At 43.0% G+C, this 27,912-nt stretch overlaps 1 protein-coding gene across 11 annotated transcripts in view; it reads right to left on the bottom strand.

The window, feature by feature from the left end:
• Positions 1 to 27,912, bottom strand: part of ldb2a (LIM domain binding 2a) — a 382,001-nt gene that overhangs the window by 173,015 nt on the left and 181,074 nt on the right. For all 11 annotated transcript variants that reach the window (XM_078401019.1, XM_078400961.1, XM_078400939.1 and 8 more), the window contains one exon: positions 108 to 210. In XM_078401019.1, coding sequence (XP_078257145.1) covers positions 108 to 210 — 103 coding nt within the window. The remainder of the gene's footprint in view (positions 1 to 107; positions 211 to 27,912) is intronic.

Below are 27,912 nucleotides of genomic sequence, written 5' to 3'. Positions count from 1 at the left end.
ATGATAGATTACCTCCTCATTCACTACATAATTAAACTGTAAACACTGGCTGAAGGCCCAACAAATGTTTACACATGTTATTCCAAGTCAAATAAAATGCTTCTTACTGTATCTCTTTGGTCCGTCTTCCAAACAGAATGAAAGTGTTAGCGTTGCATCGTCTTCAAAAAACTCCGTCGCAAATGCGTCCCACCACAGATTGTCACTGTCCTGAGGACAAACAATTTCAAAAGGCATGTAATTAATACTGTGTCTAAATAAATTATATATAAAAACACAAATCTATACAGAAAATGTGGTCAATTTGAAAATTAGTCACTTTGAAAAATAAAGAAAAGCACTTTGTTACATTTCACAGGACATGCAGTTAGATGCTTGTCTTTACCACATGGTTGGTAATATTGGGAAGTGGATCACCCAATTTGCACTGAACCCATTCATCATTTGTTTCATCAATGGCAGAGATATTGAGAGATTACTATATGAGTTGAGTAATGATCTTGGTTTGGAACAGCACTCAAGTGATTTCCATATCAATCACCATTCTTTCTGGGAAGGAAATATTTCTACTGTTGTCACCGTGTTAGTAAAACAGTGGGATCAAGAGTTCACAGAGTGAGGATCGACAGTCCCCCCATTCTTCAAACGTGATATATTCACCTTCCAGAATGCTCAAGAGGAATAGCTTCAGGAAGACTCAGACAATGTTCTACCCATTGGACATGAACATCATTGACAATGCAATTGTTTATTGTCCATACCTGACTGTGCAAAAGATGGATTTGTATTTGTGCAAAAAGAAACCACTGATGCTGATTTACACTAAAAATAGACACATAATGCTGAAGTAATTTAGCGGGTCAGACAGCATCTCTGGAGAAAAGGATTTGTATTTAATCACTTCCGTTTTAATTCCAAGCTGGTGATGAGATTTGAACTTGTATGCCTGGATCATCAATTTGGAGCACTGCCTGCTCATCCAGTATTCTTTACATAGTTTTATTTTGGAAGTCCCATCATTACAAGTAAACAGTCATCTCACCAACCTGAGAGCAGTCCTGACCTCCCATCTAGCTCATTGGAGATCTTCAAACTATCTTTAATCGGACTTTATCTTGCACCATTATACCCTTTATCCATTACCTGTACACTGTGGACAGCTTGATTGTAATCATGTATAGTCTTTTCATTGACTGGATGGTATTCACCAAAAATGTTTTTCACTGTACCTCGGTACATGTGACAATAATAAACTAAACAAAAAAATAATTAAAAGGTCATCACAAACTAGGGGAAACTAGGTTGGGCTGTGAATATAGCCCAGTTTCAACATGTCCCAAATGTAAATGTTATTTAAACTATTTTGGAAATGCTATAAAATTTTAACTTATCACGTATATTTTATTTTTATGGATTCTACTTTCTTACATTTGCTCTGACCCAGTTTGAAAATAATCCTCATCATCCTTTAACGCAACCAAATGGAGCTACAGTTATAACAGATACATGGTAGAAACTACGGATAGCCTCTGCTTTGGATGCGATCAGTAATACAAGCATAAACTGTAATTAAGAAAGGTGCTAGTTTTCCACTACCTTATCTTTTTAACAAAAAAATATAAATTTTCCATGAACAAGTGCTGTCAGATATATATTTTGCAAAGTAAAATATTTAGATCTATTTGGGAGGTATCACAAAATGCTGGAGTAACTCAGCGGGACAGGCAGCATCTCTGGAGAGAAGGAATAGGTGACATTTCGGGTCGAGACCCTTCTTCAGACTGATCTAGTTGGGAGTTCATGCAAAAAACAAGCATATTTGAATGTTCTATATCACCACTGTGTAATCGAACTTTAAATAAATTGAAATCAAAAACAGTAAATGCTGGAAACACTCAGCAGATCAGGCAGCATTTCTATGGAAAGAGAAACAGTGTTAATGCTTCATGTTCATCAGAATTGAGAAAGTGAGGAAACAAGTTTGTTCTGTATTGTAGAAAGAGTGAAAAGGGATGAATTGGACAAAGGAACTATCCATGATGGTGCAAGGCCACCATTGCCCAGATGATCCCCATGTTTGCAGAGCAGCCTGGTTTTAGATTAATGCGGACAGCATGAGAGAGCTTTAGAAAGCAAACAAAAGCCCATGTTAAAATTATGAAATGGAAGCCAAACCTGTTGCCAAAACTCAAAATCACAAGTCAAAAGCTTAGTAGATCAGGCATTGTGTGTGAAGGGAGAAAAAATGAGTTAATCAGGCAATGAATAATAACCTTACAGAGCAAGTTGTCTGAAATTGTTGATTTCAATATTAAGCTGGAAAATGCCCAGACAGAAGATGTATTCAACAAACATATTTTTTTGGCTGCAGACTCCAACACAATTCAATTCTGTAGCATTAACTCAGTTTTTCTCCCTCCAGAGATATGCCCTGATCTGCTGGGCATTTCCACATTCTCAACCTGGTTTCAGATTAGGTGAAACCTACATTTGATCTTGGACGTGATCTGTATTTGGAATCTCTTTATTCATAGCATGGATTTCAAAATTTTAATGATGTAGTCTCCGCAACTCTCTGCTGAAATGAATTCCGGAGCTTTACTACCCTCTGTGAGAAGAAATTTCTATGCTCCTCAATTTCAAATGGCGTCCTCCTTATCTTGAAATTATATCCCCTTCAAGTCTCACCCACGAATGAAAACATTTCTGAATCCACCCTGCCAGGACCCTTGGAATCTATGTTTCAATAAGGTCATACGTTCATAAGTGATAGAATCAAGTCTACTCCACCATTCAATCATGGTTTATCTATCTTTCCCTCTTAACCCCATTTCCCCCAGAACCCCTAACACCTGTACTAATTAAGAATCTATCTATCTCTGCCTTAAAACTAACCATTGGCTTGGCCTCCAACCCCTCCCTTGAAAGGGCAACCGTCTCATCCTTTGGACTATCTCACTTGTGCTACATCCTTTCTTGTGTAAGGCAATCAAAAGTGCATAGTATTCCAAGTGTGGTCTCACCAACAGCCTATACAATTATCATTTAACTTCCCTGTTCCAAAACTCCTGCCCCTATTTGCTTTTAGCTTGTTGCCGCATCTGCCTAGGTCCCTTGTACTTTACTCATCTAAAGCCTCTTTCACATGTAGATAATAATCTGCCGTTTGATTCTTCTTATCAAAGTGTGCCACCTCACATTTGTCTCTATTTGTACAATCGCTCAACCTGTCTATATCCCGCTACGCAGTCACATAAACATGGATGTCATCATCTCAAAATGCCCGCCTGTCTATTTTTGTTTCACGTGGTCTTAAAGAAATCTTTAAATTGCATAATGTAGATTAATCAAATGGGCAGAACAACAGTATACAAATAGTATGGAGTTACTCATTTTGGATACTGGTACGACAGATCAGATCACTGTGATCTGCCATGCCAGTTAAAATGTCAGTACTTCACGGTTTACAAGCATTGTATCGACCCAAATTGTCGCGCTTTGCAAAGCAATACACGCAGGCTATCACAGACAGTGAAAAGTTTGTAAAAAGTTAACAAAATAGCAGAGAAAGCATAAAGAGACATGTCGCATTTTTGTCCGACTGTGAAGAACCAGCACTAATAGCTGAATCTGTAAGCTTTTCATCGTGAAGGTTGGTCGATGTTTCAAATTGAGACTCCATGAGACTTAAGGCAACCCACATTGGTGTGAAGCAATCCTTCCCTCTGCTATATAGAGATATCTTGAGACAGATGAAACTTCATCCATTTTAATCCAGTCTAGTTTGATATCAAGGTTATATGGATAAAGACAAGTGCTTAATTCACCAAATGACCCAGAAAGAAACCAAAGTAAAATTTCAATTTGTATAGCTCTTTTCACATTACTTTCAGAATGCTCCACAGCACGTAACAACTAATTAAGTACTGAAATGTAGATTGTGATATAATTAAGGAAATTTGGATTGAAGGCTGAGAAACATATTCCTAGTCACCCCAATTTTGAATCACCCTCCCCGTATTGAAACACATCACGAGCATCAGAAATTCAATCCTCCATTTCCAAATAGTGGTTGAAAGGTTTAATCCAGTGGCTTTGTAACAAACAACATACTTTAGCCTTGGAAACACGGAATTTTGAATATTGTACATCTCGGTTCGGTCCATAAAATCCATTCAGATGCAATTCCACAGCGCTATATATTAATTCTGCTTCTGACATTAAGCACATCTACAATAATATATTGTGCAAAAGCTGGGGAAGACTCAGAGAAGATGACCAATACTGGTCAGATTACTTGTGACGTGATGAGACCTGAACCAACCACAAAGCATTTCTGCAAAGTAATCCCAATGGAAAATTATTGACCCACAACATTTTTTCTCCCCACTCAGATTCTGTCTGACCTGCTGAGAACATGCAATGTATTCTTTTTAACTGCAAATATCCAGAATCTCCAGTTTTTGATTTGTATTATTAACTCACTTTTGCTCACGAATTTTGCACTGAAAAGAGGTCAGCTTCACTTTCAGAATAGACTTCAGGGGCTGCATGGAGGCGCAGTGGTAAAGTTGCTGCCCTACAGCGCCAAAGACCCGAGTTCGATCCTGACTAAGGATGCAGTCTGTACGGAGTTTGTACGTTCTCCCTGTGACCGCATGGGATTTTATCTTGGTGGTCAGGTTTCAATAGACAATAGGTGCAGGAATAGGCCATTCGGCCCTTCGAGTCAGCAGCACCATTCATTGTGATCATGACTGATCATCCACAATCAGTATCCCTTTCCTGCCTTCTCCCCATATCCCTTGACTCCCACTCTCTTTAAGAGCTCTATCTAACTCTCTCTTGAAAGCATCCAGAGAATCGGCCTCCACTGCCTTCTGAAACAGAGAATTCCACAGAATCACAACTTTCTGGGTGAAAAAGTTTTTCCTCATACGAAATGACCTACCCTTTATTCTTAAACTGTAACCCCCTGGTTCTGGACTCCCCCAACATCGGGAACATGTTTCCTGCCTCTAGTGTGTCCAATCCCTTAATAATCTTACATGTTTTAATAAGATCCCCTCTCATCCTTCTAAATTCCAGTTTATACAAGCCCAGTCGCTCCATTCTTTCAACATATGACAGTCCCGCCATTTCCGCCCACATTCCAAAGTTGCGCAGGTTTGTAAGCTAAATTGTTTCTGTAAATTATCCCTACTGTGTAGGATTGAACTAATGTATTTAGAACCATCTAATATTAACCTTTTTTTTGTTCTCCCCACATTCTCATCAACCCTGCTCAGATTCTGTCACTCATTCAAAATGGACAATTAATCTAAAACACGCACGTTTTTGGGATGCGGGAGGAAACTGGAGCACATGGAGGAAACCCATGTGATCATGGGGAAAACGTGCAAACTCCACACGGTCAGCAACTGAGGTCAGGATTGAACCGCTATGTCTGTTGCTGTGAGGCAGTAGCTCTACTGTAAATTTCTTCTTAGTCTTTGATCCAAGAACAACATTCCTTTTTTCCTCCACTCTATATAACTCATTGAGTTACTGCAGTACTTTGCATCTTTTTTTTTGTAAACCAGCATCTGTAGTTCCTTGTGTCTCCATTACTGTGACTGCTCCTTTCATCTATCATCACTAACAGTTATTGTACCAGTTACAAATTGAAAATAATTCCTCACACCCATGGAAATGTTCTCAATCTAATTGGATTTAGAAAAAACTAGACCAAGTGAACCCGTTGGGCCCAAAGCTCTCCTGCATTGGTGCGGCACCCTTTCCTCCCCTACTCCACTCTCCCCCACTCCCCTCCATCCCCCTCCCACTCACCCCTTCCCCTCTCCCTCCCTCCTCCCCCTCCACCTCTTCCCTCCCCTCCCCCTCTCTCCCCCCCCTTCCCTCCCTCCTCCCCTCTTCCCTTCCTCCTCCCCTCCCACCCTCCTCCCCCTCCCTCCCTTCCCCTCCCCCTCGCTCCCCCGCTCCCCCGTCCCCTTCCCCCTTCCCTCACCCCCTTCCCCTCCCCCCCAGTCCAACCCCCCTTATCCTTCCTCCCTCCCCCCTCCCTCCCTTGGGGATAGAATTAAACTTTAAAATGTGAATAACTTAAAATATATAACACCAATTTCAATGAAACTTCTTCCATTAGCACCAAAGAGACGCTGATGAGTAAGAAGGACCTAAAATTGTCGTGCTATCGTGTACCGTTTTGGCTGTAGTTCAGGAACAAACAAACAAACAAACGAGAGTTTTAGTATATAGATAGAGCTCACTGAAATACATCATGTCAATAAATATTACATCTAAAATGCAACTGGCGCATCTCAATTAAAATCTGATCTTTAATGTCAAAATCAGTTCCAGTTACTGTTGAGGCAATTGTGTTTTAAAATTAATGTATACCTCTGATAAGCGGCATAATGTAGCCAGTGGCACAGCTAGAGGAAGGGCTGCCTCACAACGCCAGAGACCTGGGTTCGATCCTGACCTCATGTGCTGAATGTGTGGAGTTTGCGTTTTCTCCCTGTAACCACATGTGTTTTCTCTGGGTGCTCCGGTTTCCACTCACATCCCAAAGACATGTGAGTTTGTAGGTTAATTTGCCTCTGTAAAATTGCCCCACGTGTAGGGAGTGGATGAGAAAGTAAGACAACATAGAATTAGTGAGAATGTATGATTGATGGTCGGACTCCATGGGCCAAAGGGCCTGCTTCCATATCTATCTCTAAACAAAATGGAACATATTTAACCTCTCGATCTAGGTACAATAAAATTAGACAAACCATGCTCATACTGGACTAAGGGAAGGAAAATCCATACTTTTCAACAGGTGGAAGATCTTGTCACTGGCCCATTGTGCTGCATTCACTCAGTACTGCACTCAGGGAAGCAGTAGATGGGATAGTGAGGAGGAATGCTTTACATTGTTAGCAACTTACAGGAAAAACACAGGCAATAAACACTGAAAATTCTGCTTTTTAAAATCAATGCTCGGATTTTTCTGGGATAAGTCATTTCTTGGAAATATCAATGCCACTGTTTGCGACCTCACCAGGACTCGGTAAGTGGAGTACAGATCAGTGAAGTCCAGGACGATATATGTTGTATAATTCACAATAGCAATATTTATATTATGTAATCTGACAGAACAAGTCGCAACATCTTGCTTCTCCGTCGATGGTCAATGTAACAAAAATTCCATCCACCCAATTAACCATTTAGATTTTTTTAAATAACCTATTCCATACTTTCAGCACTGCTGATAGCCATATTGACAAGTAATGTGGCGATAAACTAGAGCAATGTTAAAACTGTCATCACCACAACCAGAGTGCCTCACAGTTCCACTCTTTACACATTCATCGGTCCTGGGAATAACCTTGCAACCTCTTCTCATGCTGATGGAGCACCATTCCCAGTTCACGCTGGTTTGTACAACTTCCACTGTGTTCGCTGTTTCAGGTAACGTGAGCTGGACCTGAAGTAATACCAGATGTGTAAATTTAAACAGTCGAGTCATGAAACAACTACCACTGAAGGAAACCATACTTTGTCCGAAATCACTAAACTTGCACAAAAGAACTGGCAAAATCCAAATTGTTAGCAATCCATCATATGTTCAGAATCATTTTTCCATTATAACTCTAACTTGGACTTGATATCTCACCTTTTGACAACCCACCCACCACCAGCAAAACTGTAGACCCCAGAGAGCATCCAAAACAGTGGCAAACATATACTAAAATTGAAAAGAACCAGTCACAATTTGTTCCTGCATTGAACTACTTTTAAAGAAATCCATTCTCTTTTGAAAATGGACGTGGGATGAGTTGTGGATTTATGTTAATTGTACGTCCTGAAACTTGGCTGCAGGAAACTTGTTGAAAGGATATATATATAGGGCGGCACGGTAGCGCAGCGGTAGAGTTGCTGCTTTACAGCGAATGCAGCGCCGGAGACTCAGGTTCGATCCTGACTACGGGTGCTGCACTTTAAGGAGTTTGTACGTTCTCCCCGTGACCTGCGTGGGTTTTCTCCGAGATCTTCGGTTTCCTCCCACACTCCAAAGACGTACAGGTTTGTAGGTTAATTGGCTGGGTAAATGTAAAAATTGTCCCTAGTGGGTGTAGGATACTGTTAATGTACGGGGATCGCTGGGCGGCACGGACTTGGAGGGCCGAAAAGGCCTGTTTCCGGCTGTATATATATGATATGATATGATATGATATTTATCAATGTTAGTCATCAATTGGCACATTCTCCAGCCTGAGCCCTATTCAATTACAGAGCTCTTGACGGGATGCTACATCAAGCCAACTGGCATGAAAGTCCACTCAATGACAGCTGATAAACGGATATCGATTTTCCCATTTCACCCGTGTCAAAATAATTTATATGTGTCAAGACTCTTTGTAGGAAAAACAAATCACAGGAAGACAGTGCCTATGATTTTTTTTAAAAGAATTCACAGGTTTGATACACACTACAGTAAACAGGCAACTATAAGCAGGTGCCACCAATTCATAATCTCGATGAATAAACGCAGAAAAAGTTATAGCCCATCCTGATCAAAACAGTTAAGCTTTTAACATAATTCACACCGGCAGATGTTGACCCTGTTGAATGTAAAAAAAACATACAGTGCTCAAAAAGTATTACACTCTGATATATCATACTAGTTGAAATATCACCACTTCACGGTTTAAAAGCATTATGTTGACTTAAATTGTACTGCTTTCCCAGACAATCTTTCATGTTTCCATGAAACTCTGTACATCAATGTAACTTTAATTCCAAAGGCCACAACACTTTTTTAAAGTCATCTCACTTTATCTCACATTATTTCTTTCATGCAATGAAGCAATTTAAAAACTTAATCTTGTTAATCTTACTTTTTTTGCCTCTTTAAAGTCACATGACGCCTGATATTTTTCTGCATTCACATAAACCCTGGTTTATGGACATCAATTTTAGCAAAGTCAAATGTTCAACCTGAACAGCAAAGTAGCAATAACCCTCTTGTCACATTTTTCCTGCGTTGAAACTATTGAACTGAGAGATATATGAAAATGCACCTTGCTGGGTAATTACTTGAAGAAACAAGGAACTGCAGGTGATGGTTTATTTTTTTAAAAGACACAAAGTGCTGGAGTAACGTAGCAGGTCAATATGCATCTCTGGACCCTTCTTCTGAAGAAGAATCCCAATCTGAAACATCACATATCCATATTCTCTAGAAATGCTGCCTGACCTGCTGTTACAGTTTTGGGTATTTACGTCTTTTGTTTCCATCAATGTTGCTTCTACCCACATTTCTGCTGTCTGGTTTCAGTGCATTGACTTCAGATTGGATACTCACCAAGGATTTTTGTTCTATTGAATTCATCTCCTGGGCAATGGACATCTTGGCAGCAAACAAGATTTTGCAGCAGATATCATGACAAAGGTGAAAGTGTTAATGACCATCCCTTCAGTCGTCCAGCCAAATACCACTTCATTAGTCTACTCTCAGTCATCAGTAAAATGATCCAAGTGTCAATGATTGTTTTGCAAGTCAAATGTACGAGTAACCAAAGATACTCAGCTCAGGTTCTACCCATGTCCACTCTGCTCCACCTCCCAACACAGTCTTGTTTCAGGCAAGGTAAAGGAGCTGAGATCAGAATTGAGGTAAGAGGCGGTGCTGGCTCGAAGGGCCAAATGGCCTCCTCCTGCACCTATTTTTCTAAGAGTGACTGTTTTTTAACATTAAGGCACCTTGTGACATCACACCACTCAATGAGGATCAAGGGGAAAACTCCAGTGTCACAACTCGCATAAAGACAAATGCTTCTTAACGAAGATGAGACACAAAATGCTGGAGTAACTCTAAAGGGTTCCGACCCAAAACGCCACCCATCCTTTTTCTCCAAAGATGCTGCCTGACCCGCTGAGTTACTACATCACTTTGTGTATATCTTTGGTATAAACCAGCATCTGCAGTTCCTTCCTACACGTGATGCTCGTTCTTGTTGCAAAGCAATAATTTCAGCTCCAGCACATTTGCAGTTAGTCCTAACGATGTTCCCAATCTAACTAGCTTCAGCTATGTCACAGTGTCCATTGTAGTGAATGAAGTGGGGATGCTCACTAATAATTGCCTAATGTTCAGTTCCATTCTTAACACCCCTTGCAATTAATCAGCTCATTGCCACTTCAGCAAGACCTGGGCAACATTTAGGCAAAAGCCAATTCTAACGGGTAACACGAGTAACAGGCACACTGCAAAAATGCCAAGCAGCAACATCTCCAACAGCCTCCAATGATTTCATAATGAAAACATTTATTATGAACACATTCCCCACCATCAATTTCCTGAATGTCACAATTAACAGAAAAACTAAGCCTTGAGCCAGATCAACAAAGCAGCTGGAAGAACAAGTCAGAGGATTGCTGATGCAATGAGTTCACTTTCTAACTTCCCAAAGCCTCTCCACCATTTACAACATCTTGCACCTTCTGATAACCACAAATATGCAGGTGGGAATGTCACTACCTACATGTTTTCCTTATCCTAAATTGGATATCACTACTAATTTATCGCTTTTGAGTCAACACCATGGAATTCCCTGCTCAACAGCTACACATGAGTAAACTCAACTCCCACTTCATGAGTAATTAGAGATGGTCTTGTTTTATATATGAATATAACAACAGTGCACTAACACCACCCCACCTTGCATTTCAAACCACATTCAATGGCATAAAGTTGTTTTGCTTTACTCGGAAATAGGACCAAATCTCACTATAAACATGTCTATTCCAGTCTATGTATCTTTTCGATGGCACAATAAATCTTAATTAATGCCAAGTAAACCTCACTGGCACGAAGAATCTACTTTTACTCCTTCAGAATTTAAAGTATGTTCCATTCAAATCCTGATGGAAAATCCATGGGCAAGCGTAAGAGTAATGAAATGCTGGTGTTAGTCATTTGTTACTAAATGCAAAATCCAGTCCATTATTTTCGACTAATTTACATCACTGAGGTCAATTGTACGAGATCTATTTAATTATATCAATGTTTCCTGTTTGTTACAAAATCCTCTCTGGTCATTACTGCACTTGGAGCAACTTGTTATTCACTTGTTGTAGATTACCGCAAAGTAACGGTTTGCTGTAAAAATTTTAAATAGCTTGAAAAGTTAATCTCTGCAGCAATGTGTAGCAAAAATATAAAACATACTTGTTTTTTCACTACATCTTACAAATGGTGAAAATTTCTCTTGTTAATGTTGAAAAACTTGGCACAACATAAAAAAGAATGCATATCATTAAGCGTTTACTTAAATCTTACACACCATTACGGAGAGACAGAAGTAATTAATTTCTGTGCTTTACATAAAATAACCTACATTCTATCATAGTCATAGAGTCATAGAGTCATAGAGCATGGAAACAGGCCCTTTGGCCCAATTTGCCTGCACCGGCCAACATGTTCCATCTACACTAGTCCCACGTACACTAGGCCCATATCCCTCTAAACTTGTCCTATTCATGTACCTGTCTAATTGTTTATTTGCAATAGTCCCTGCCTCAGCTACCTCCACTGGCAGCTTGCTCCATACACCTACTGCGCTTTGTGTGAAAGAGTTACCCCTCAGATTCCTATTAAATCTTTCCCCCTTCACCTTAAAACTGTGTCCTCTGGTTCTCGATTCCCCTGCTCTGGGCAAGAATGTTTTATTGCCATATATCCCGAAACGGACCAATGAAATTCTTACTTCATCTATTGTGCAGCAGCACAATAGATATGTAAACATAAATACCTCTAGTAACTCAACAGGTCAGGCAGCATCCCTGGTTAACTCATCCCTTCCCACCCGAACCATTCCCTCCCCAGGTAGATTTTTTTTTTAGATTTAGATTACCTTCCCCTGCAACCACAGGAGATGCAACACCTGTCCCTGTTCCCTATGGAACTTCAGGTTAAAGCATTTCACAGGAAGTGGATTTGAACAAGTACATGAATAGGAAAGGTTAAGAGGGATATGGGCCAAACATGGGCAGCTGAGACTAATGTTGGTGGGGCAAGTTGGGCTGAAGGGCCTCTTTCCATGCTACATGACTATAAATGTACACCTCAGGTTGCAATGATATAGATCTGAATTGCATCTGTTTCTCTGCATTTACTTTTATACTGTTTTTCTTGGCTTTATCACCTCACATAGATGTTGATCATCAAAGTCACAGGGTATATTAGGAAGAAGCGCACATGTAGGTTGTGCATACATAAACATAGCTATCCTATCTCTGAAGATGAAATGTGGAGTTACTCTTTAGTTTTGTACAGTGGAGTACAATTTTTACTTCAAAAGGCAAAGCAAACTGCAGCTGCTGGAAATCTGAAATTAAAGCAAAGTTCTTAAAATGTTCTAATATTTTGCTTGAGAATTGCCTTCTGCATTTGCAATATAAATAAAATTCTTCTGCATTTACATGAATCCCTCTACCTCTAGCATGCAGTCATCGCAATATAACTGTGAATGTAAAATAGATTCAGACTTCCTGTCATTGTCACTATTACAGACCTCCCTATCGTCCGAATTTGGAGGAAAGTTTCCACTTTCTTATTTCATTTTCGCTATTCCGATTTCGCCTCACATTTTTCTGTAAAACACATGCCTCGTCGCTTGCCCCGCCCCGCCTCACCTCTCGCTGGCCTCACCCCGCCCCGCCGGCCTCGGTCTCTCGCCCCGCCGGTCTAGGCCTCTCGCCGGCCTTGGTCTCTCACCAGCCTCGGCATCGCCGTTCGCTGGCCTCGCCTTGCCTCACCGCAGATCAGCGCTGTACGGGCATAGGTAAGTCGCTTTCGCCGCCAACGGGTCCATGGATCGGCAGCGTGAGGCCCGTTGATGTTGAGAGGGGATGGGGTGGGTGAATGGGGGAGGTTGGGGTGGGGGGAGGGGGGCAGGGGAGGGGAGGGGGGAGTGGGGGTCGGGGGAGGGGAGAGGGGGTGGGCGGGCAGCAGAAGGAAGGGGGAGTGGGGGAGGGGAGTGGGGGAAGGGAGGGGGAGGGGAAGGAGGTGGGGGCCAGTGGGGGAGTGGGGAGTGGAGGTGTGGGGGGAAATGGGGGAGGGGAGTAGGGGGGAGGGGAGTGGGGGGGGTAGGGGTGGGGGGAGTAGGGGGAGATGGGGGGGGGGACACGGACCGTTGTGATTTGTGAATATACTCATGATAGGCCTGACATTGTACATGTTGTCCAAGAACTACAGACTGTTGGAAATAATAGTCGTTTTTCACACATGAATGTAGCGCAACAGGTACGCGTATTTGGCGTGCATACATTTTTTTGCTGAAAGGTTGCATTACGCACGATATTATGAATTTTGATGTAAAATTATGAATTTTGGACATCAAAATTTTGAATTTGTAAAATCAAATGTTGGGAGGTCTTCTATTATCCATCCCCACTGACAACAGAACACAATAGGTCAATGAGGTTCCACAACAGGACATCTAACTACAATTGTCAACAATTAAATGCAAATAGTCACCAGAGCATAGATCTGTGTATCCATGTGAAAGAGGAATCTCGGTTGACCAATTTAGTGATGGTTTTTGAAGAAGTAACTTCTGTGGTAGATCAGGGGGAACCAATGGATGAACTGTCGCAAAACACAAAGTGCTGGAGTAACTCAGCAGGCCAGGCAACATTTGTGGATGGAATGGACAGGTCACATTTCGGGTCAGGAAATGTTTCATTTTTTTCCAGAGATGCTGTCTGACCTGTTAAATTACTCCATCATTTTGTGTCTATCTTTGGTATAAACCATCATCTGCAGCTCCTTGTTATTACATGGTAGGTTTAAGCGGGTTTTCTTCTGGGTGGCAAGTTGTAACGAGTGGTGTGCCACAGGGTCTCAGATTTTTGGAATTTCTATAAATAACTTGGATGAAGATTTATACGGTTGTTGAATATGCTGATGACATAAAGATACAGAGGAAAGTAAATTGTGAAAAAGATGTTCTGAAAACAGCAACAAACACCGATCAGCCAAGACATTATGACCACCTTCTGAATATCATATCATATCATATATATACAGCCGGAAACAGGCCTTTTCGGCCCTCCAAGTCCGTGCCGCCCAGCGATCCCCGTACATTAACACTATCCTACACCCACTAGAGACAATTTTTACATTACCCAGCCAATTAACCTACATACCTGTACGTCTTTGGAGTGTGGGAGGAAACCGAAGATCTCGGAGAAAACCCACGCAGGTCACGGGGAGAACGTACAAACTCCTTACAGTGCAGCAGGTCCTCTTTGTGCAGCCCCATATGCAGCAGGGTGCGATGCACTGTGTATTGTGACACATTCCTCCCGTCACCACCATTAAAATTTTCTGTGACTTGTGCCACGGTAGACTTTCTATCGGTTCGGACCAGACGGGATAGCCTTCGTTGCCCTCGCGCATCAATGAGCCTTGGGCACCCAATACCCTGTCGCCGGTTTGTGGTTTGTCCCTCCTTGGACTACTGTCGGTAGGTACTCACCACTGCTGACCGGGAGCACCCCACAAGCCTTGCCATTTTCAGAGATGCTCTGACCCAGTCGTCTGGCCATAACAATTTGGCCCTTGTCAAAGTCGCTCAGGTCTTTACTCCTGCCCATTCCTCCTGCATCCAACTCATCAACTTCAAGAACTGACTGTTCACTTGCTGCCTAATATATCCCACCCCTTGACAGGTGCCATTGTAACAAGATAATCAATGTTATTCATTTTGCCTGTCAGTGGTCATAATGTTTTGGCTGATCGGTGTTGGTTAAGGGAGTTGGGCAAAGATCTTGCAAATGGAGCATAATATATGGAATTGTCTAATTTGGTAGGAAAACTATTTTTTAAATGTATCTAAATGATGAGAGATTGCAGAATTCTTGAGATGCAGAGGGATCGGAGCGCCCCAGTAAATGATTCACAAAATATTAGTGTGCAGGAGTACCTTTAATTAGAAGTCAACACAATTTTATGATTTATTGCACAGGGAGCTAAATACATAAGCAGGGAGGTTATGCTTCAGCTATGTAGGACGTCAATGAGCAATTGGCAAGATCTGAAGTACTGTGCACAGTAGTGGTCTTCTTATTTAAGGATGTAAATGTGTTCGCAGTGCAGAGGATTACTGGACTGGTGGGTTCTCTTCAAAGGAAAGTTGATCAGGTTAGGATTGTATTTACTGTAGTTTAAAGGAGTGAAAGGGGATATAGAAGATCCTGGCGGTCTTGTTAGGGTAAATTAAGAGAGGATCTTGTGAGAAAATCTAGAATCAGAGCTCATTACTAAAAAAAAGATTCACTGATTAACAACAGCAATAAGACAACTTTTTTTAATATATAGAGAAATATATAGTCTTTGCAACTCTTCTTAAAAGATTAACGGCAATCTTTTGAATATTTTTAAGATGTAGGGAGATATATTTGATAAGCAAAGGGGAGAACAACATAGTAGATGAGAATATGGTGGTAAGATTACAACTAGATCACCATGACTTCAATATATAGCAGAGCAGGTTTGAGGGGCTGCGTGGCCTATTCCTGTTCATATTTTTTCTGATCATTTTATGCATAAGTATGCTATCCAACAGTTCATTGTGCAATTCGGGCATTTGTACTATAGGTCCAGCAACGTGGTTGCTTGGTTTACTATATATTTGCTCATTCTCTTCCCCCAGAGAGAAAAAACAAGCCACAGGAGGGACACCGTGGGTGAGGCAGCATCTGTGGAGGGAAATGGACAGCATTTCAGTGTGAAGAAAGGTCCTGACCCAAAACGTCATCTGTTCACTTCCCTCCACTGATGCTGCTGACCTGCTGAGTTCCTCCAGTACTTTGCCCTTTGAGGAACTGCAGTCTCATATTCCAGCGATTAAGCTTTTCCCTTCAACAACTGTTTAGAATTCATAACTTGTTGAACATAATCATAATCATGTTCATAATGTATTATTATCAACATAATTTATCAATGTACCGTTGATGATAATTTTTTTCAGATATAATTTATAAATCAAAAATTTATAAATGTCATAATGTCTATAAATTATGTCAAAATAAATAATGATGCAATTTATAGACATAACGTCTATAATGGAGGCAATGTCTATTGATGATAGCAATGTCTATAATCCCATCAGTTAGTAGTTGTGTGCTGACAACATGTCTCAAATTGTGATAATGGTTATAATAAAGGGGTCATCATGAATTTTGGGTAAATAGTGCGTAATATAACAAGAGGAGTTAAGAAAGGAGCAAATGGGTCCTTCTGCAGTTGTACAGGGCCCTAGTGAGACCGCACCAGGAGTACTGTGTGTAGTTTTGGTCTCCAAATTTGAGGAAGGATATTCTTGCTATTGAGGGCATGCAGCATAGGTTTACTAGGTTAATGCCTGGAATGGCGGGACTGTCATATGTTGATAGACTGGAGCGACTAGGCTTCTATACACTGGAATTTAGAAGGATGAGAGGAGATCTTATCGAAACGTATAAGATTATTAAGGGGTTGGACACGTTAGAGGCAGGAAACATGTTCCCAATGTTGGGGGAGTCCAGAACAAGGGGCCACAGTTTAAGAATAAGGGGTAGGCCATTTAGAACTGAAATGAGGAAAACCTTTTTCAGTCAGAGAGTTGTGAATCTGTGGAATTCTCTGCCTCAGAAGGCAGTGGAGGCCAATTATAGACAATAGACAATAGGTGCAGGAGTAGGCCATTCAGCCCTTCGAGCCAGCACCGCCATTCAATGCGATAATGGCTGATCACTCTCAATCAGTACCCCGTTCCTGCCTTCTCCCCATACCCCCTCACTCCGCTATCCTTAAGAGCTCTATCCAGCTCTCTCTTGAAAGCATCCAACGAACTGGCCTCCACTGCCTTCTGAGGCAGAGAATTCCACACCTTCACCACTCTCTGACTGAAAATGTTCTTCCTCATCTCCGTTCTAAATGGCGTACCCCTTATTCTTAAACTGTGGCCCCTTGTTCTGGACTCCCCCAACATTGGGAACATGTTTCCTGCCTCTAATGTGTCCAATCCCCTAATTATCTTATATGTTTCAATAAGATCCCCCCTCATCCTTCTAAATTCCAGTGTATACAATCCTAATTGCTCTAGCCTTTCAACATACGACCGTCCCGCCATTCCGGGAATTAACCTAGTGAACCTACGCTGCACGCCCTCAATAGCAAGAATATCCTTCCTCAAATTTGGAGACCAAAACTGCACACAGTACTGCAGGTGCGGTCTCACCAGGGCCCGGTACAACTGTAGAAGGACCTCTTTGCTCCTATACTCAACTCCTCTTGTTATGAAGGCCAACATTCCATTGGCTTTCTTCACTGCCTGCTGTACCTGCATTTAGCAGCACCTCATATTTCGCCTGGGCAGTTTGCGGCCCGGTGGTATGAACGTCGACTTCTCCAACTTCAGATAGCTCCTCTGTCCCTCCCTTCCCCTCCTCCTTCCCAGATCTCCCTCTATCTTCCTGTCTCCACCTATATCCTTCCTTTGTCCCACCCCCGACATCAGTCTGAAGAAGGGTCTCGACCCGAAACGTCACCCATTCCTTCTCTCCCGAGATGCTGCCTGACCTGCTGAGTTACTCCAGCATTTTGTGAATAAATCGATTTGTACCAGCATCTGCAGTTATTTTCTTATGTTTCCTTTCAGTGACTGATGCACTAGGACACCCAGATCTCGTTGAACATCCCCTCTTCCTAACTTGACACCATTCAGATAATAATCTGCCTTTCTATTCTTACTTCCAAAGTGAATAACCTCACACTTATCTACATTAAACTGCATCTGCCATGTATCCGCCCACTCACACAACCTGTCCAAGTCAACCTGCAGCCTTATTGCATCTTCCTCACAATTCACACTACCCCCCAGCTTAGTATCATCTGCAAATTTGCTAATGGTACTTTTAATCCCTTCATCCAAGTCATTAATGTATATCGTAAATAGCTGGGGCCCCAGCACCGAACCTTGCGGTACCCCACTGGTCACTGCCTGCCATTCCGAAAGGGACCCATTTATCCCCACTCTTTGCTTTCTGTCTATCAACCAATTTTCTATCCATGTCAGTACCCTACCCCCAATACCATGTGCTCTAATTTTGCCCACTAATCTCCTCTGTGGGACCTTGTCGAAGGCTTTCTGAAAGTCGAGGTACACCACATCAACTGACTCTCCCCTGTCAATTTTCCTAGTTACATCCTCAAAAAATTCCAGTAGATTTGTCGAGCATGCTTTCCCCTTCGTAAATCCATGCTGACTTGGAATGATCCTATTATTGCTATCCAAATGCTCAGCAATTTCGTCTTTTATAATTGACTCCAGCATCTCTGAATGCATTCAAGAGAGAGCTAGATAGAGCTCTTAAGGATAACGGAGTCAGGGGCTATGGGGAGAAGGCAGGAACGGGGTACTGATTGAGAATGATCAGCCATGATCACATTGAATGGCGGTGCTGGCTCGAAGAGCCGAATGGCCTCCTCCTGCACCTATTGTCTATTGTCTATTGTTTAATAACTGCAATACCACAAGAGATATGGTTTCAAAGGTGTGCTTCCACTGTTAGAACTGAAATGCTGTCCTATATTATACATGGCAGAACAACATTTTGCCTGACTGCAGCTCTGATTGCACTCAGTGTCTACAATGCAGACACTATGTTCACCACCATTTAATCAACATATTATTCTGCAACCTCCATTTATGTGACTCGTGTAGACATCAATATATTTTGGACTCAATGTAGAATCTCTGTATGAATCTCTGCAACAGATGTACTGTTAAAATTCACAAAAGTATCACAGTTGCATGGTAAGTTAATTTGATTTGAATATTAGTTGTGATGAAAACATTTTCAGAATTACCAAAGACCATCGCATCTTGACAGCTTGTGAATACAGAGTACATGAACTCACTTTTACTTGTCATTTAAAAATGTACATTCAGATTTGGTTGTCTGCACAGATTAATTTGCTTAAATTATTTTTGCAGGAGACAGTGGTGGGTTAAATGACAAGCTGATTCACTTTTACAACACAACAGCTATATTGCTGCTACAGGAAATCCCAAATAATGGATCAGAAAGATATCAACAACAAAGTTCATTTTAGATGGTATTCCTGAGCAAAACACAAAGTGCTGGAGGAACACAGCAGGCCAGGCCACATCAGTGGAGGGAATGGATAAGCAATGTTTTGGGTCAGGACCCTTCTTCAGACTGATTATAGTGGGGGGGGGGGGGGGGGGGGAGATTGCTGGAAAAGAGAGGTGGGGGCAGGATAAAGTCTAGCAAGCGATAGGTGGATACAGATCAGGAGTTTGATAGACAGCTGAGTGGATTAAGTGACGACTGCCAGAGATGAAAAGAAGACAAAATATCAGATAAGCAGAGAAGTGGAATGAAATGCAAAGCCAGAGGAAGAGGACAGGGTATAAAACATGGCTGTTTTTCCTTATTGCCCCCTCCCCCTATATCCTGGCAATTCTTAGGACTATGTACAGCATCTTAAAAAGTACAAGTCAAGTCAAGTCAAATTTATTTGTCACATACACATACTCGATGTGCAGTGAAATGAAAGTGGCAATGCCTGCGGGTTGTGCACAAAAATAATTACCGTTACAGCATATAAATAAAGTTAATAAGTTACTAAACATAGCACAAAAAGTGTCGACAAAAATTTAGTCTCTGGGGTTATCAAAGTTGACAGTCCTGATGGCCTGTGGGAAGAAGCTCCGTCTCATCCTCTCCGTTTTCACAGCGTGACAGCGGAGGCGTTTGCCTGACCGTAGCATCTGGAACAGTCCGTTACTGGGGTGGCAGGGGTCCCTCATGATCTTGCTTGCTCTGGATCTGCACCTCCTGATGTATAGGTCCTGCAGGGGGACGAGTGTAGTTCCCATGGTGCGTTCTGCCGAACGCACTACTCTCTGCAGGGCCATCCTGTCCTGGGCAGAGCTGTTCCCAAACCAGACTGTAATGTTGCCGGACAGGATGCTCTCTACAGCCCCAGAGTAGAAGCAATGAAGGATCCTCAGCGACACTCTGAATTTCCTCAGTTGTCTAAGGTGGTAAAGGCGCTGCTTAGCCTTCCCACCAGTGCGGCAATGTGCGTTGCCCACGTCAGATCCTCTGCGATGCGGACTCCCAAGTATTTGAAACTGCTCACCCTATCCACAATAGACCCATTTATCTCCAGTGGCGTGTACGTCCTTGGATGTTTAGCCCTTCTGAAGTCCACAATCAGCTCCTTTGTTTTAGTGACATTCAAGAGGAGGCTATTGTCCTGACACCAGAGTGCCAGATCAGCCACCTCCTCCCGGTAGGCCTTCTCATCGTTGTTGGAGATCCGGCCCACCACCACAGTGTCATCAGCAAACTTGATGATGGAGTTTGAGCTGAACCTGGCCCTACAGTCATGTGTGTACAGGGAGTACAGTAGGGGGCTAAGGACGCAGCCCTGGGGGATCCTATGTTCAGGGTGAGGGAGCTAGATGTGTGTTCCCCCATCCTGACCACTTGGGGCCTGGCAGTGAGAAAGTCCAGGACCCAGGCACACAGAGGGGTGCTAAGCCCCAGTTCCAGCAGCTTCTCAGCCAGTCTGCTGGGGACTATTGTGTTGAATGCTGAACTAAAGTCAATGAACAGCATCCTCACATAGCCCCCCTGGCTGTCCAGATGAGAGAGAGCGGTGTGTAGAACCTGGGAGACCGCATCATAGGTGTTCTTAAAAGGAAATTATAAAAAAATAATAATGGTAATAAAAATTAATAATACAGCCTCCTGACTACCTGACCATCAGCCCTGACCCACCACTCAAGCCCTCAGCCCATCCCCCCTCTCTGATCTTCCCCACCAGCCCCAAGCTTTCATCCCTGTCACCTACCAGAGCTGATTGCAGCCTAAAATGACCCATTTTCTTTTGCAGCTCTCAAAGAAAAGTACTTTTGGAAGGCTAATTCAGTTGTGCTCCACAGGTTAGGTGATTCTGAATTGATAAATAATTAGATGCTGTGCGGTGACCTCTGGAAACACCGAAAAGTCTCAAGGTTTGTGTTCTTTCATGTATAATATAAACAGAACATAAGCATGCAGTTACATAGGATGGCACTCAAGAGTACAGGAACAATGACGCACAACCTGCTTTTGTTTTACTCAGTGTGTAAACAGCACACTGAAGATGCATTGCCTACTCATTATGATTTTCCAACAACAAAAGCTAATTGCTGGAAGAACTCATCCAGCCAAGTAGAATCTACGGAAGGCGAAATCAGTTAACGTCTCAAGTTCAAGGCCCTTTGTCAGAACTGAATTCTCTTCAAGCATTCTTTGTTTTTGTTTCAGATTCCAGCATCTGTATTCTATTGATTTCCCTCCACTACTATCTGTGTGGTTCAGAGATAATAACCTCAACCCGAAGGCTTAATTTTGTGTCAATTATTTGCAGCAGCATTTAAGGGCAGCCCGCATTTCTTAGTTGGAAGTTGGCTGGTGGTTCCATTAGGGTCTGATATGTATTTTAATAAGTGCAGAACGCAAGCTTTGTGGTTTTCTTTTGCTGCACCTGTGCCCCTTGATGTTCATGATGTCACCAACACTCTGCACCTTGTCAAACACAACCCAAGGTTGCAGGACTGGTCACCAATCCCATTTGTTTATGGGATTTTAATGAGCATGTAGGAAGCCACTATTTTCATCTGGCGAATCACACTCACCGAACGTGAAACTAATATCACCCTTCCTCAAAAAAAACCCGATGCAAAGTGCTAGAGTAACTCAGCAGGTCAAGGCAGCATCTCTGGAGAAAATGGATAGGTCACCTTCTTCAAGCTTCTTCACATTGGGGAAGAGTATTAGGTGTAAGAAGGAACTGCAGATGTTGGTTTAAACCAAATATTGACACAAAAAGCTGGAGTAACTCAGCAGGACAGGCAGCATCTCTGGAGAGAAGGAATGGGTGACGTTTTGGAACGAGACCCTACTTCTCTCCAGAGATGCTGTCTGTCCCGCTGAGTTACTCCAGCTTTTTGTGTCTATCTTTGAAAGGAATTAGGTGTTGGGTGTAAATGCAATTCTTTATTTTTGGCCATAAACATACATTACAGCAGGGGAAAGGAAGAGGAGAAATAAAATTGCAAATGCTGGAAACAAAAATGCAGACAGAAATCCAGCAGTTCAGTTCAGTTCAGACACTTCATCTGGAAGGCTGTTGAACCTTAATGAAGGAAGCCTTTATCAACAAATGGTTCAAGATTTTTTTCATATTCTACTTCGTATTCTGCCAAAATCCAATTCACTAATGTGACATTTGATAGACAAGACTGAAGAGTATTTAATTGAGTCTCTTTGGGAGAAGTGATAATATTATTCATTAGTGCTCTATTGTTACACCAAACAATATCAAAACTGCATATTTCAAGCACACCCCACATTGTGCAGTTTGCATCCCACCTACAGCATAAAGGTATGCTCTGAGCTCACTACAAATAACTATGGGGTCTTATCAAGCTCCATTTATTAATATCAGCAGTGCGGGAGAACGGAATAATTACTTTAACTGAGACTCCTGGGTCAGCTTTAAATTCACAGTGAGATTAAATCATTCCAACTGTCTGTCTTGGTCAGAATTCAAAGCCAGTGAAGAGCTGTTAAGAGACAGGTGCGATAATGTTGCCGACTTTTCCACATACATTAAAATTACTGTTTTCAGTAAATTTAGCATAATGAATGGCAGAACACAAAATATATCCTGCAATTAAATGCACCGGCTTATGGAGCAGTTAATATGATCCACATCTGGTTCAGTTGATGGTATTGGCACTGATGGTATTCATCAGTTCCTCTCAGGCTAATCATTTGATTTAATGCTTGACAAAAAGAGCAGGCCACCACAAACCTCATCAGTAAGTGTGCAGAGGACTGGGTGACAAAGAAGTCTATCCAAGAGTTCCCCAACCGGAAACAATGGGTGAACTGTGAGGTCCAGTCCCAGCTCCAAGTCTGTGGCGTACGAGATGGATGATCCCAACCTGTACAGGTAATCTATAGGAAGGAACTGCAGATGCTGGTTTACACCGAAGATAGACACAAAATGCTGGAGTAACCCAGCGGGGCATGCAGCATCTCTGGAGAGAAGGAATGGGTGATGTTCAGTCTGAAGAAGGGTCTCTGCCCAAAACATCACCCATTCCTTCTCCCAGACTAATCTTCTGGAATTTATTGAGGATGTAACTAGGAAAATGAACAAGGGAGAGCCAGTGTTTGTGGTGTACCTGGATTTTCAGAAAGCCTTTGATAAGGCCCCACATAGGAGATTAGTGGGCAAAATTAGAACACATGGTATGACATGGATAGAAAATTGGTTGGCAGACAGGAAACAAAGAGTAGGGATTAACGGGTCCCTTTCAGAATTGCAGGTAGTGACTAGTGGGGTACCGCAAGGCTCGGTGCTGAGACTGCAGCTATTTACAATATACATTAATGATTTAGATGAAGGGAATAAAAGTTACATTAGCAAATTTGCAGATGACACAAAGCTGGGTGGCAGTGTGAACTGTGAGGAAGATGCTATGAGGATGCTGGGTGACTTGGACAGGTTGGGTGAGTGGGTAGATGCAAGGAAGATGCAGTTTAATGTGGATACATGTGAGGTTACCCACTTTGGTGGCAAGAATAGGAAGGCAGATTATAATCTGAATGTTGTCAAGTTAGGAAAAGTGGAAGTACAATGAGATCTGGGTGTCCTAGTGCATCAGTCACTGAAAGTAAGCATGCAGGTACAGCAGGCAGTGAAGAAAGCTAATGGCATGTTGGCCTTCATGACAAGAGGAGTTGAGTATCGGAGCAAAGAGGTCCTTCTGCAGAGACCACACCTGGAGTACTGTGTGCAGTTTTGGTTTCCAAATTTGAGGAAGGATATTCTTGCTATTGAGGGCGTGCAGCGTCGGCTCACGAGGTTAATTCCCGGAATGGCGGGACTGTCGTATGTTGAAAGAATGGAACGAATGGGCTTATATACACAGAAATTTTGAAGGATGAGAGGGGATCTTATTGAAACATATAAGATTATAAAGGGATTGGACATGGCAGAGGCAGGAAACGTTCCCAATATTGTGGGAGTATAGAACCAGGGGCCACAGTTTAAGAATAAGGGGTAGGCCATTTAGAACGGAGATGAGGACAAGCTTTTTCACTCGGAGAGTTGTGAATCTGTTGAATTCTCTGCCTCAGAAGGCAGTGGAGGCCGATTCTCTGAATGATTTCAAGAGAGAGTTAGATAGAGCTCTGAAAGATAGCAGAGCCAAGGGATATGGGGAGAAGGCAGGAACGGGGTACTGGTTGTGGATGAATAGCCATGATCACATTAAATGGCGGTGCAGGCTCGAAAGGCCGAGTGGCCTACTCCTGCACCTATGTCTACTATCTATTGTCTAAACATTGGAATATTCTCCACTTTCCTGGATGAGCGCCAAGAGGACGCTAGTAGTCAGTCAGAAAAGTCCGGGAGCAGAGCAAGGACGACTGTTGGCTGAGAGCTAGTCAGGAAGGCAGCATAGAAGTGAGATTGGTTGATCAATTAAAGCAGGCGTTTGGTAAATTGTCCATTTAAGTAATTTAGTGGCTGATATAAGCAAGGCTTGCACAAGGGGTGCAGCCCTGTTGAGGGAAGTGAAGTGCCCTGTGAAGGGAAGTGAAGTGCCCTGTGAGTAGAGTAAAAGTGCCCTGTGAGTAAAAGTGCCCTGTGAGTAAAAGTGCCCTGTGAGTAAAAGTGCGAGTCTTCGGCTGCGAGTCTGAGGTGAGGAACATACGCTTGTTTTTTGAGCCAGAATTGTTTTTGACACCGAAGTGATGGCGGCCAAGTTGGTGCAGTGTGTTTCCTGCAGGATGTGGGAAGGTAGAGACACTGCTGGAGCTTCTGAGAGCTACACCTGCAAGAACTGTGTCCAGGTGCAGCTCCTGAATGGACGTGTGGTGGAGTTGGAAAAGCAGCTGGATGATCTCAGGGCCATCCGGGAATGCGAGAGTTTCCTGGACAGGACCTACTGTGAGGCTATCACGCCAAGGGCCCAGGTCGAGCGAAGGTGGGAGACCATTTCAGGGGGGAGCAAGCGTGGACTACAGGAGACCCCGGTGGCTGTGCCTATTGCAAACAAGTACACCATATTGGGAACTGTTGGGGCAGTCATGAGCGGCAGTCAAGTTGGTGGCTCTAATCCAGGCAAGGAAACTCGACCGGGGAGACCAAAATCAGGAAGAGCCATAGTAGTGGGAGACTCCATTGTCCGAGGTACGGACAGTAGATTCTGTGGCGGCAGGCGGGAGTCGAGGATGGTCTGTTGCCTCCCTAGTGCCAGGGTTCAAGACATCACGGAGCGGCTTCAGAACATCCTAGCGAGGGAAGGCGATCAACCGGAAGTAGTTGTGCATGTGGGCACGAACGACATCGGGAGGAAGAGGAAGGAGATACTGCAGCGTGAGTTTAGGGAGTTAGGAAGAAGACTGAGAAGTAGGACGTCGAGGGTGGTTATCTCTGGACTGCTTCCTGTACCTCGTGCTGCTGAGGGCAGGAACAGAGAGATCGGGGATATGAATGTGTGGCTGAGGGGCTGGTGCAGGGAGCAGGGATTTCGATTTCTGGACCACTGGGATCTCTTCTGGGGTAGGGGTGACCTGTACAAAAGGGACGGGTTACACCTTAACAGCAGGGGGATCAACATTCTGGCAGGCAGTTTTGCTAGCGCTACAAGGGTGGCTTTAAACTAAGTAGTGGGGGGGAGGGGTTGACAAATTGGGAATATGAAGATGGAGTTAAAGGGGAAGCGAATACAGGAGAAACTGTAAAAGACTCTCGAATGAATGGGAAGGGAAGTTCTAGAAGGGATATGAGAATAAGGTCAGGGCCAATTGTGACCGGTGTGAGAGGGGAGGTAAATACCGAAGTTAAAGTGTTGTATTTAAATGCGCGAAGTATAAAAAGTAAAGTGGATGAGCTTGAGGCTCAGTGAGACATTGGCAAGTATGATGTTGTGGGAATCACTGAGACATGGCTACAAGAGGACCAGGGCTGGGAGCTGAATATTCAGGGGTACACAACGTACAGAAAAAACAGGCAGGTGGGGAGAGGGGGCGGGGTAGCTCTGTTGGTAAGGAATAATATTCACTCCCTTGCAAGGAGTGACATAAAATCAGGAGATGTAGAATCAGTATGGATAGAGATGAGGAATTGTAAGGGTAAAAAGACCCTAATGGGAGTCATCTACAAGCCCCCAAACAGTAGCCTCGACATAGGGTGCAAGTTGAATCAGGAGCTAAAATTGGCATGTCACAAATGTAATGCTGCGGTGGTCATGGGAGATTTTAACATGCAGGTAGACTGGGAAAATCAGGTTGGTAATGGACCCCAGGAAAGAGAGTTTGTGGAGTGCCTCCGAGACGGATTCTTAGAACAGCTTGTACTGGAGCCTACCAGGGAGAAGGCAATTCTGGATTTAGTGTTGTGTAATGAACCTGATTTGATAAGGGGACTCGAAGTAAATGAGCCATTAGGAGGCAGTGACCACAATAAGATAAGTTTTACTCTACAAATTGAGAGGGAGAAGGGAAAATCGGAGGTGTCAGTATTACAGTATAGCAAAGGGGATTACAGAGGCATGAGGCAGGAGCTGGCCAAAATTGACTGGAAGGAGGCCCGAGCAGGGAAGGCTGTGGAACAGCAATGGCAGGTATTCCTGGGAATAATGCAGAAGTTGCAGGATCAATTTATCCCAAAGAGGAGGAAAGATTCTAAGGGGAGTAAGAGGCACCCGTGGCTGACAAGGGAAGTCAAGGACAGCATAAAAATAAAAGGGAAGAAGTATAACATAGCAAAGAAGAGTGGGAAGCCAGAGGATTGGGACTCTTTTAAAGAGCAATAGAAGATAACTAAAAAGGCAATACGGGGAGAAAAGTTGAAGTACGAGGGTAAACTAGGCAATAATATAAAGGAGGATAGTAAAAGCTTTTTTAGGTACGTGAAGAGGAAAAAAATAGTCAAGGCAAATGTGGGTCCCTTGAAGACAGAAGCAGGAGAATTTATTATGGGGAACAAGGAAATGGCAGACGAGTTGAACCGGTACTTTGGATCTGTCTTCACTGAGGAGGATACAAACAATCTCCCAGATGTTCTAGTGGCCAGAGATCCTAGGGTGACAGAGGAACTGGAGGAAATCCACATTAGGCAGGAAAAGGTTTTGGGTAGACTGATGGGACTCAAGGCTGATAAATCCCTAGGGCCTGATGGTCTGCATCCCAGGGTGCCGAAGGAGGTGGCTCTAGAAATTGTGGACGCATTAGTGATTATTTTCCAATGTTCTATAGATTCCGGGTCAGTTCCTGTGGATTGGAGGGTAGCTAATGTTATCCCACTTTTCAAGAAAGGAGGGAGAGAGAAAACGGGAAATTATAGACCAGTTAGTCTGACATCAGTGGTGGGGAAGATGCTGCAGTCAATTATAAAAGATGAAATTGCGGAGCATTTGGATAGCAGTATCAGGATCGTTCCAAGTCAGCATGGATTTACGAAGGGGAAATCGTGCTTGACTAATCTACTGGAATTTTTTGAGGATGTAACTAGGAAAATTGACAGGGGAGAGCCGGTGGATGTGGTGTACCTCGACTTTCAGAAAGCCTTCGACAAGGTCCCACATAGGAGATTGGTGGGCAAAATTAGAGCACATGGTATTGGAGGTAGGGTACTGACATGGATAGAAAGTTGGTTGACAGACAGAAAGCAAAGAGTGGGGATAAATGGGTACCTTTCAGAATGGCAGGCAGTGACTAGTGGGGTACCGCAAGGCTCGGTGTTGGGACCGCAGCTATTTACAATATACA

The sequence above is a fragment of the Rhinoraja longicauda genome, chromosome 1, assembly GCF_053455715.1.
Source record: "Rhinoraja longicauda isolate Sanriku21f chromosome 1, sRhiLon1.1, whole genome shotgun sequence".
NCBI lineage: Eukaryota > Metazoa > Chordata > Chondrichthyes > Rajiformes > Arhynchobatidae > Rhinoraja > Rhinoraja longicauda.
This window is presented reverse-complemented; position numbering and strand designations above follow the sequence as displayed.